Source organism: Saccoglossus kowalevskii, chromosome 5 (genome assembly GCF_978046115.1).
Source record: "Saccoglossus kowalevskii chromosome 5, keSacKowa6.1, whole genome shotgun sequence".
NCBI classification, from domain to species: domain Eukaryota; kingdom Metazoa; phylum Hemichordata; class Enteropneusta; family Harrimaniidae; genus Saccoglossus; species Saccoglossus kowalevskii.
Genome location: NC_140645.1, coordinates 8,895,029 through 8,907,527, shown reverse-complemented (window position 1 = coordinate 8,907,527; position 12,499 = coordinate 8,895,029). Strand labels below are relative to the sequence as shown.

At 35.9% G+C, this 12,499-nt stretch overlaps 1 protein-coding gene across 1 annotated transcript; it reads left to right on the top strand.

The window, feature by feature from the left end:
* The first annotated feature begins 270 nt into the window (after positions 1–270).
* Positions 271–4,223, top strand: LOC102806016 (CMP-N-acetylneuraminate-poly-alpha-2,8-sialyltransferase-like). Its single transcript, XM_006821929.1, has 4 exons — positions 271–320; positions 1,601–1,723; positions 3,131–3,658; positions 3,953–4,223. The coding sequence occupies exons 1-4, from the start codon at positions 271–273 to the stop codon at positions 4,221–4,223; spliced, it is 972 nt and encodes a 323-aa protein (XP_006821992.1).
* The last annotated feature ends 8,276 nt before the right edge of the window (positions 4,224–12,499 follow it).

Sequence of the window (12,499 nt, the reverse complement as noted above, 5' to 3'; positions counted from 1 at the left end):
TTACAAATGAATAGTTCCGGCCGGAGTAGTTTGAGGGACCGCCGAATTTAGGGTTAAATTGAGCACACGTTCTATGTATGATAATCATATTTGTTTGCGTGTTTATTTTGTTTCTGTTACTATTTCAGAGAATTTTATGAAACCATGATGTTTTTTACGTACTTGAAGCCTAATTCTCATCAATCAAGACTATTTTATCTTCTTGTCGTGCTTGGGTCAGTTTTCACATTCCTACTGTACAGGTATTCACATTTCGTGCTTATGTCGACGATGTCAGAGTATAGAAACTCTACGGACTCGTCATCGGGATTCGATACTAGGTAAACATGCTTATTTGAAAAGTGTGACGTTGTTGTTTACTCATGTAAATACACAAGTTCATAATAATTGTATCAATGAAAAATGTTGATCGATTTACGCTTTTCTGAAGGATGTGATATTATGTTAACGAATTTATAAGACATGGCAATGCAATGCTATTACAACTCCATGTGGCAAACCAGCCGTTTGCACGCGAAGATAATTACTGCACTGCTGTTATTAAATATTCATGGATGTGTTATTGCTAACTTAATGGGAACGTTGGTACAACAGCTCGCAAGCTAGTGGTGATTAGTGAGCGACCTATTTTATCATGCTGGTTGGCAATGTATGTACCCTGATGTCAATAATGTTTTGTCCTGATATTTTAGATGTAATTCATACTAGTACAAATCTTGATAATTATTAATATAGTTTAATAAAAGCGCGATGCATACACAGAGAGACGCCTGGATTGTTAGGATTTTGCGGTCACATGACTTTCGCGTTCACCCCTCGTTTACGCAATTTATATTTATATTTCAAGAACTGCAAGCAAGTCTACAAACTTCTTTTTGTGGAGTCCGGTCAAATACAATAATGATATACTAATAAGTGAAATATGATTTTAGTTAAAATATTAAATATCCTTCATTAATTCAGTAGTTCGCCATTTTCTGCCTAGCCTCCGTAAGTTCTATGTTGGGATATAAATTAATTTCACTGTTAATATTGCCATGCCTACAACAACACTATATAACAACCCATAATATATGTATTATAAACTGAATAGGAAATTACATTATATTTAATTGTATCAACTTTGTGTGAGGTGTACAAAAAATGAATACAAATACATGAGCTATCGTGGTAACCTATTGAAACCCACTATGTATTACAAATTTACAAATAAGCCGTGACCCATTGTTAGAAAGGTAGTCGATTATTCCAGGTGAGAGTGCTTGATACTAAACGATGAGTTTGTAGAGCAGATTTACATACGTGGACAGAGAAATTAAGACACGACTACACTATATAGTACTGTCTCGTAAGGTACATGGAGTACCTCACTCATGAGAAATGAACTTTTTCTTCCTGTAGACACAGAGCCAAATCGTTGCTAATCGTGTCTTAATTTCTCTATCCACGTATATAAAACAAATTATGTTTAAAAAACACATGTTGTCATAGAAACATTTATTTCAACGTTTTATTAGTACTTAGTCATCTTAAAAATGTTCAAATTTTCACTTTTTAGCTTCGTCTGTCCTTCTAATACCTTCTGGATATTTACTTTCAGAAACGAACACAACCGAACGTACATTGATGAAAAGGAGAACCCGATAACAGCGAACCACACCCATAACTTTACCAGGATCGGTAAAATGCCTGGAAAGAACGCATTACCACTACTGAACCTGAAGTATGTTTATCACATAAACACAAATTCATCATATCTGATTAGCTTATACATATTCATAATCTGTGACTTCAAGTCTAGATTGACACAAAATAACACTTACAACCGAGAACAGAATGACGTGTCAATTGAATATACGCTGCGAGTGACGCGCGTCATATACGTGTTATGTATTTGTGCTAATACGTATTTCCCGTGTATCATTTCGTTGCTTTCTAAATCCTGGCGCTTCATATGACTTTATGCACAGGGCAGCACCCGCAGTTGACACAGATATTACATAAAATGCAACTTTCCTGGAAAACGTGCACGACAACTTTGAAGCGCTCCTTCAGTCAGCACGCACAATAAACTGTTATGTTTTCTTCAATACAGAATGGCTCACATCCTTACAAATAAACAGTATTAGTGGATTTGGTTGATTTGGTCCAATATTAACACAAGATTTGTGGGAAATCACAGATAACTCACATAAATTGTTATCATCAATTTACTAGGAAAGCAAACAGACCCGCCCGGAAGTTTGTCTCGTAACCCTATCAGCAAAAACTTTATTTTTACGAACATGCAATCTCGCTGAAAGCGGGAGAGAGCCGCGAAACTTTTTTTTTGAACATGAAATAGTGTTTCATACTTTGCCGTCATCGTGTCCACTCTTCCCCTAATCTATGTAACCATATCATTTAGAACGCGATGACGGCTAAGTGCTGCACACTATTTGAAGGGCAAAATCAAATCTGGTGGTTTTTCAGTCCTCAAAGAGATTTCAGCGGCCATTTTTATTTAAATGGCAACATTGTTTTCTCATATACTTCAATTATAATAGGTAAATGAATATCACTTACTTTTCTTACAATTCTCATCGATAAAGCCTCATTGCTTTTACCACAGTCTGAGACTGTTCATACATATCGGAAGGGTGTCATGCTTCGAATAGTTGACCTCGTGCATTTGCTAACAATTAGATGTGGAAGTTAAGCTGGTGTGCCTTTAACAACCAAAACCAAACTTCTTTCCTGTTGGGTGTTCAGTATTTTATCTTGTTAGTGTGCATTACTTGACACAAACAACAGTAGACCCCTTTCAACCGTCGGATCGCGCGTTAAATACATTTTCCCTATAGCGTAAAGTAAGGCGAATGAAGTTCAGTGTTGATATCGTTTTGATCTCCAGTCGTCCCTCAATGAAAAGATTTTACAACTACACAACCAAACACTGTTATCGTTTTGAACGGTATTGCAACATCTTATACGCCATTTTGAAGCGTCATCACTGAAGCGCTCCGACACTAGAGGGCGCGATTTAAAACGGTGTATACTATGACATGGGACATCTACTATAAAGATAGATTTGTTTTTTTGTTTTTTTTGTTTTTTTTGTTTTTTTTGTGTTTTTTTGTTTTTTTCATAGGGCAATGGTAGCAAAATCCTTTCCAAATGGTCGACATATAAGAATATACAACCGCGATGTACCCATAGACAACATGACATTCGGACAAGTCGAAGCAATGATGGAATGGGAACGCGAAACAACGTATACAATACCACGACAGAAAACCTGCGGTCTAGTTGGTAATGGCGGTATTCTGTTGAATAGTAGCTGTGGCAACGACATCAATTCTAACGATTTTGTCATTCGATTCAATATTCCGGAAATTGAGCATTTTGTGAAAGATGTTGGCTTAAAAACTAACCTTACACTTGTCAATTATGAATTAATGAAGTATTTACACCGTGCAGCAATGAGACATGCCAACAAACTGGAACGACTTCGCAGCTATCAATTTCTGAATGACTCAATACTATGGTACCCAGGTACCTTGTCACACAATATCAGAAGACTTGCTCTCAGTAATCTAAAATCAAAGTTTCATATACCATTTAGAGTTGCATATACCCCAACATTTTCAGCAAATACAAGTTTTCATCTTATAAAAAGGTAAGGACCATTTCTATCTTTATAAGTATGCACCACCGATTATTAGCTTTTAGTTGTTATATTATTTGTCGTAGGGTTAGTTATAGTGAAGCCAACATTTTGAATTGGTAACTATTAAGACAATAACATAAAGTCACGATGAAAACCCCGCATTGAAGCATCTATACAAGTATACAAGCACATGACATACATCTAGTTATGAAGCACGTGGCATATCTCTTACGAGATGTGATTCACTGAAATACGTAAATTATGACAGATTACATGAAATCGCGTTCTTTGTTCCGTCCCCAGGTTGGATCCTCGTCACAGATTAACTGCTGGAATCAATACAATCGTTGCTGCGCTCTCCATTTGTGACGAAGTCACTATATACGGGTTTTATCCACGTAATTACGACGCATCGGGTCGAAAATTGCCTTACCACTATTACGGGAAATTCTCTAACGTGACTGAAGATATTAATTCTTTTAAGACTCCCCACAATTGGGAAGCAGAATTCAAGTTACTGACAGTGATGCAAGCACATGGCATAATGAAATGGGTGACAAGTAAATGCGTATGAGTAAGACATATGTTGTATTCATTAGAGTGGACAATGAATCGTTATCGCCATTCGTATATGTATAACATTTCTACCAATACATATCATTAAATACACTCTTCGTAGGGCTAGTGCACATGTACATACATTCGGGCATAAATGCATCTGTTTTAGTTATATAAATGAACCTCCTAACTAAAGCGTCTACATTTAAAGGGCGGTAGTCGTCACGCCAAGCATGCGCGAGGTATATGGTATGTTATATCATATAAATAAAGATGGCGACTTTGAGTGTTGCGCAGATCAACAAGTACAAACTGGGACGTTACCAAGCTTTAATTAGGTATTTTTAGGTGATTGGAAGGTATCGAAGGAGTCACCGGCGGTAATTAGTGCAAGTCGCGTCAAGGTCAAACCTCATACTTGTGATTTCCATAAGAAGAGCGCATTGGATTGTGGGAAAATCAATGTTTATCAATACAAATGTCGCACATGCGCAGCGCGACGACTGCCGCCCTTTAAGCTGAAGCACGACAAGATACATTTTGGCGAATAAACATTGCTGGGGATACTTGGCTACGGTTTTAAAAATCTAAATTTGGTTTCTCATCCCAAAAATAGGGACTGCGTATAACCTCACATAATGACATTCCTGAATAAGCTTCCCCAAGTCATATACACACCGAAACTCACACACACGTTTCTCGTCTAGACAAGGCCAACACAATTTTATATTATATGTAATTCTATTTTATTTCTTAGTAAAACTGCAACAGTGATTTGCTATATAATTTGTAACAATACAAAAATGATTTTCCGTTTTCGACGTTCTTTTGATGGGGCCTGAAAGCAACTAATTCTGAAAAGATAAATAAAAAATATATTAGGAATAATTCATAACGAGGTTATTCCATTTGCACATAGATGATAATAACAATTACCAATATTAATTACACAAGAATATTACAGAAAAAAAATATTTTTTTATATTCTTTATATTTTTACATTTATTTGTCTCGAATTATGACTGAAAGAAGTTGAATGAAATTACAAACTATGTAGTGTGTTCATGTATGAATAAAAGCTGTAATAAATTTAAATTTACTTAGTAAAAACATTGTACTGTCTTCATAAAAGCGACAGAATTTCATAAGGTCAAATTCTTTATAGTATTGTGTTGTATTTCACCAGCTTTTACAGGGATTGTATTTTCCCGCATAATAAATCTCCTAGTGTGACTAAATAACACTGAATTACAGTTTTAATTGGTTAATGAAAAGTAACAATGTGCATAGTTGCATCAAGTAAGGGGTGGACCAGTTACAATATTTATTTATTTTATTTTATTTTTTATTTATTTCATGGTAGCCTGGTAAACTCAATTAAGCACCTCTAATTGTGGTGTGTCGACACGGAAGATTCGCCTAATTTGGGTTATTCGTTCGCAAGTCGATACGTTTTTCCAGATCAATCCTAGACAAGTGCTATATCAAATCAAGCCTTGCCCAGGACACGTACGCACACAAACACCTAAATTGTCCAATGCGTATCTACATTACATAATACTAATGCTTTGAATATATTCCAGATAGTTCCGCCTCAGTGCAAAGAATTGTGTGTAAACATGAAATTGCTTTTACTGGGTTGGGAATTACTGAACAAAAAGTTGCTAAGAAATTTAAATTGCATGTTGAAGCAACTTTCTAGCTGTGATGCAAAACCATGCCATTTACGGAAGAAAGTTGGAAAAGAATGTCAACATCATGGCTGAGCCCAATTGTTATTGTTCAAAAACGTCATACTGATAATATGCGAAGTGAACCACACTGTTCCATAGATCAGAGCAAAATTAAATGCCTCTACAGTATTTAGTAAACTGGATGCCAACAAACGAAATGCGAAATTCCAAAATAGTATTTGTTGGCTTTGTACAGGCAGTATGCACAGTGAAGACAACCACACAAAATGTAATTATAAACTAAAACAGCCAGAAAATGTTCGTGTTTATTCTTGGGAATGCCAGGCCTCCCATCCATGATGGTACAAAATTTCTTACGTTGCCCGCACCAATCAGTTCACTCGTGAAAACGGGGGTTCCATTCATTTGGGGTGGAAAGCTATGCCAATAAAAGGGCAAATTGTTCTGAGACACTCTGATTGTTGATGCTAGTCTAGTCGGCCTCCATGAGATCTTATGACAAAGTGATTAATTGTGTGAACAGAGTACGTTCAAATACTGAAACACGCCATAGTCAGATTGAAGGGGAAACTTTGGTAATTATCATTGGTAATGAAACAACACTGATTATATCGTGATGGTTCACCCGAATTCACTAGTGAAACAAATCACAAACCTTTAATCGATCAGAAAGAATTGCACTGATTTCGTTTTAAAATAATACACCGGCCTGGAATATAAATAATGTAAGCAATGACATACTACGACATCCCTCTCAATAATTGTAGTGGAAGAGGCGTTATGAACATGATTCTTTTATTCGCAGACATGCATTGCCTCGTGCTGTAACGTGAAAGAGATACAGTTTGCGACACAAAATTGACCTGACGTTTGGTATTCAATGTTTATAAATTGTTGACGTAAATTATGACCGAATGTTTATCAGAAATTTTTGAAAATATTCAAACTTATTCAGGATTATGCTTTTATAGGTGGAATCCTACCGAGAGAATCACGAATCATGATACCAGAGTCAAGTAATCTCTATTGTTCTCGATGGTCATTCTGGTGCCTCTAAAATAGAGCCATTGATGAAAGAAAAAGTGTGGTTTTCTGCAATGGATTCTTTGGTCGACAGTTCAATATCTTGTTGTGATTGTCAGGTTAACACTAGCACATATAGTTTGGTTCCATATCGCCACTAATATGAATGATCCCTTGCCATCTGGTCAATATTTAGTTGTTTTGATAGATGAATATTCAATTAAGCCAGCTCAATTAAATTAAATTCAAGATTTCACCACCATGACCATATCACCTGAGATTACCCGCGTAAGTGGACTATCTGACAACATCATAGACAATGGGAAAAAAATGAAATTATAATTGCGCACATTCTTAATGAACTTATCGAGCGAACCCCCAAACTTTTATTTTGTTATAAAATAAGAATAAAAATGACGTTTCACAAAATTAACTCTGTTGATATCACTGGGAAAAACAACTATGACCAAAATATTGATATAAATAAACTCTACCATGATAGTCATAGCAGAATTGAAACAAAATGTACACTTCGAAATATTGAAACACACAAAACGTGAAAAAAATATGAACCAAGATATAGAAATGATACATTGAATGTATCGTTGTAAATGTATCAGCAGTGACAACTGGAAAACTTATGTTTCTAATAGGAGGGGGAGAATGGTAGTAAACTATATATTAATGAGCCTTGACAGGTACACTTGATGCATTAACGTATTTGGCCATGTCAGCACCTGCTGTATTAAGTAACTTGTTTAGATCATGTGTTAATAATTCAAGTCATTTGGTATTTGAAATATGTGTGCCCCTTTCCAATCGGGCACAATCTTGTAAGTAATTTTGACTCCTAACGTGCGACCAATAACACGATTTTCAGTGTTCTCGTTTGGACCGATGTCACCAATTAGCTTGTCCGTCACCTGTAGCCCAGTACACCGCCATTTAATTCATCTACATTTCATAAGGTTATTAATGCGATGAACCTTCCTACCTCCGCGTAATGTCCGCACAATGCTTTATTTATTTGTTAACCAAAGATAGCGTAGTCCAAAACACAAACAAGCATATCAGACAAATGATACCAGCCCCATATTTACTTACTAGCAAATTGATCAGTGGTTTGAACTCATCTTGTTAGTATGACTTATAAGATTCAAAACTTAAATTACTGTAAATACTTCATATTAGCTGGAAATAATCTTCACTAAAAAAAGCTGTTTTAATGTTTTGTATGGAATTTATTTTTACTTATTTTTAATGAGTTGAATGTAAAATATAGTAACAAAATGATGTATGCGTTGCATTTGATTGAAAATAAATTCCTAGCAGAAATAAAGTATTTTACAGTAAGTCGTTTTCAAAATATACTTGAATTATTTTGTTTCATACTCATTTGAATCTATTTATATATATTTTGGAATATATTTTTACAAAGTTTAAGTCGTTCTGTTAGTTGTAATTTATAATATTTGCTTGATCTACAAAAATGTTATGGTATGACGTGATATCAGCGGAGTAATGGTTTGATGATTTTACCAGCGATACAATAACAAACTATTTTTGTTTTGAGATGGTGAATGGTGTAATTTCCACATTCCAATGTAGTTGGCGTTATTGTGCTTTAAAGAGTGGTAGTATAGTTATGTGATTGAATGCTTCGGAATTGCTGCCCGGCGGACAAAAAATCAACATCAACACTGAATTATAATTATATAATACATATTTCCATGTTATATTACTTAATCTGTCCCTCTGCAATATCAATAACGCTACCCTCACATAGTTATAATTAAAATGCCTAAAGGCGAGGAAGTATCGTGTCTTTATTTATGTTGCTAAGTAACAGATGGGATGGAGAAATGTAAATTATTTTTCGCTACGTCAGAGTATTATGACAAACCAATTGGCCATGATCACTGGAAAAATATGCCCAATATTAGTACAGAATGTGTTTTTTCCTGATTGTAACGTTCTTGTGTTGTTAGGCATTGTGCCCATCACACGATAAAATGGTGAATAAATAACTCTGAAACTATTTGTAAAACGGTTGATTTAAGAGCAGTATGATAAGGTGTGTTAATTGGCAACGGATAGCACCATTCCGTAAACACTGGTGTAACGGGCAAAGTACAGTCATTAACAGACTGTGGGTGCGATAGATGTTAGTGGAAGGGTGATTTTGTTCACTGAATCGTCGCTTTGTTGATGACATTAATGGCTACGGCTGCTCAGGACGATCTCGGGGAGGTAAAAGTGGTACGTGGGCACGCAGCACGTGTGGATTTCCGTCAAGATATTGTGAACGTACGCCTGGCGACCTACGGTGTGACGTCGTCGCAGGCTGCTGTCATTGAAGGCAACAGAAAAGTTTCTTTGGTTCACGCAGATAACTCTACAAAATGGGTTGACGTTCAGAGCGAGGTGCACTGGGTCGGTCACGGAGCGCGCGTCGTTATATTCAGCGTTACAGGTACATCCTCTAAACATTTATTTCCGTGTTTCAACAAACTTAAAGGTGCCAAGACAGAAATGAGCGAATCCAGCACTATAGAGCCGCCTGCTGATGGCAAGTCATTCGGCGTTAGAGTGAAAATCCGCGATAGCAAGCTGGTTGAATGTGTTGGGTTTCAACATAATGAGAACGATGTGGGTGATCATGACAGCTATGGGGACACTCTGGTGAAATTAGAAGAAATACAGGAGTTTCTGACAGGAAAACCTTCGCGTTTCGGACCCTTCGTACTTAGGTGTTGGCACGATAAAACGGACGAAGAGCAGAAATGGATCTTGGACTGTGCCCAGCAGTCGATAGCGCGATCAATGAAAACGTTACACTTTAGCACAGGCGAGGAAGCTGACACGCTCAATCAAACGAATGATCTTTTGAATCTCGGGCATAAGCTGAAGGAGGAATTACGTCGCAAAAAACTACATAAGAAAACACCAGACATGCAACTGGAAACGACTTGTCGTCGGATGGTGCTGTTATTAGATGAACTTGAAATTTTGACTGTTGCTAAGGATGACGTCAGATCATGGTTGTCACCGTTATCTGCACTGGGAAAATGACTTTTGTAACGATTTGTATAATACTTGAAGCACCTCAGTCGTCGTTACGCCGCGTCATGTTGATAGAGGTCCCACGCCGCATTCAACGCGTGTAATATACAAGGTTACACGAACGCGCTGCGTGACGACTGTAGCGCATTGGTATAATCCATTTCGCGTTGTATTCAGTCCCAGTAACACCAAATGTTCTAAATGTATTCCAACGTCACTGCAACAATTATACAAATTGTCGATTTTAATGTTGCTTATCTGTTGTTTACGTGATTAATTAGTAACCGTGCGTAATTCTTGATGTCGTCACTCTTCTAGATGATGTATTATTTCGTGTTATTTATTAATGAATTATTATTGCCACAGTGTGTATTCTACTAACAATTTTCGAATGTAAAAAAATCTTTGCCCACAAAAATGATATTGTAAGTAAGATACCATGAAATTGAAACCCTGCTTAAACGTTTCTGGGTATGTTTTAAATAGTTTGTTGGTATATGAGACAGGCATGTGAGTAAACGAAGCTTATATGCACGTATGCGATGACCATGCTGTTAAATGCATGTTCATGTCTTATATATATTAACAAAGTAAAAATAACATCATGCCCAAACGATGTCAACATTCGAACCGTGAAAAAACAACAAATAATCATTCAACGATATAATACAATATATGGTCGAATCTATAATGATATATATACCTCAAGACAAACAGACAGGAAGTGACATCAGGTGTTTCCATGTAAGCACATTCTGTTTCACGTGTGCATGCACCCTCATTTATATTCAAATGAGACTTGTTTGATCTGTCAGTCACATATATAATAAAATGTCTACATCATGAATAAATAAAAGATAAATGTTTTGTTATGAGTGTGAGCTGTCGATTCGCCATACTCATAGGAACACTTGTGGCTCGTAATATTAATATACATATAGAAGCTTACTCATAAATGCACATATCTAGAATTTATTCATTTTGCAATAAATTGCACTCCAGGGCAATATAATAATATTGACTTTAAAAAGTTGGGGTCGCCAGGCTAATTTTCGTGAAAATGATAGATGTATTTTAGTGAATATTGGCCATTTTGTCAGGATTACAACGCTTTTACTATAGGCTTCCATGGCAGAGATATTATGTCAAATTGTAGGCTGGTTACATAGACTGAAAAAAAATGTATTGTGACTGACGGGGCAGTTTTTATTGTCCTAAATTGTTTCAAAAATCTAGGTTTTAAAAAGTGTAAAAAAAAATGAAATTTTTCTTCAACATTGTGATTTATGGAATTATTCGAAAAAAAAGTTCCTCAATAAACGTCACTATAACACACAAAAGCAATGCATGATATTGCATGGTACCATGGGCCAATATAGTTCACACAATAAACCAATGAATTGTTATGTCATTGCGATTTCTCATTGTGTCACATTGTGTATTTCACGACACGTGGTATACAAAATCAGATCAGGTGGAGTACATATAATTATAGTATGAATTAATAAATAAGAGCGCTGTGACTACTTGTTAGTGGGCTGCATTTACCATTGAACACTGTTTCTGTGCTCACCGAGACGGGTCGGACCCCCGGTCTAATACCTTTTGATAAAAAAAAACAGTTAGTATGTATAACGATTAGACTGTCAATAAATCTTTCATGTAATAAATGAGTACAACTTGTACAACTAATGCCTCGTCTTAGTCGTTTTTGTATTTGTAATATATCATACATAATATGCATTCATACCACTGATTTATCGGAGTAGTTTATGCAATGTACATGACTTTAACTACCAACCATTTGACCGTTGACCGGTGCCTTAGTATTTTAATATCTATGCGAATACGCAATTGTGACGAAGACTTTTTTTGTATTCATTATCATCCTTGTTTTACTAAGTATGTGCTTCACGCCTAAAGCTTTGTAAAATTATCGTATTTTTATTAGCTATCGAGTAATGACAAACGGTTACACGAGCCTACTGATTGCTGGTCCATCATGCCACTACAATGACTTGACAAGCTAGCAGAATGGTTAATATAGGATTCACAAACAAACGACGCTGTATATATCTTAATCGCCGTCGGTGCGCACTTTTTTGAGTTTACGTGATGAAATATTGCCTGCAATCGTAAAATTAAAAAAGGTGATCGGTGATCTTATGAATATTCATATACCAATCGTCTCAGACTAATCGATTTCAAATGTAAAATATATTCAGTCTTTCATTTGTTGGTACGGACAAATCTCAGGGTAACGTTAATATGCAATTTAAGTCGTTGAAATAGCGGCTTACAAGGATTGTTGAAAATATTAACTTTTTGACTGTGTTTCAATGATTTTCATCAAATTCGTTTGGACTCTACTTTTGTTTTATACAATATGCATTATACTCATTTATGTATGACGTCGTTTGATTAAACTGTAAGTCTTTCACGTGACGTACGTATGAAATGCAATTTGCCTAGTTATTTATGTAATACATTATGTCTATCAATTTTTACAGGT

Excerpts from the sequence above, each read along its gene's own strand:
- LOC102806016 (XM_006821929.1), top strand. The coding sequence starts at position 271 with ATGTCAGAGTATAGAAACTCTACGGACTCGTCATCGGGATTCGATACT. Across the intron at positions 321-1,600 it reads TCATCGGGATTCGATACTAG|AAACGAACACAACCGAACGT; the intron begins GTAAACATGCTT and ends ATTTACTTTCAG. Across the intron at positions 1,724-3,130 it reads TTACCACTACTGAACCTGAA|GGCAATGGTAGCAAAATCCT; the intron begins GTATGTTTATCA and ends TTTTTTTCATAG.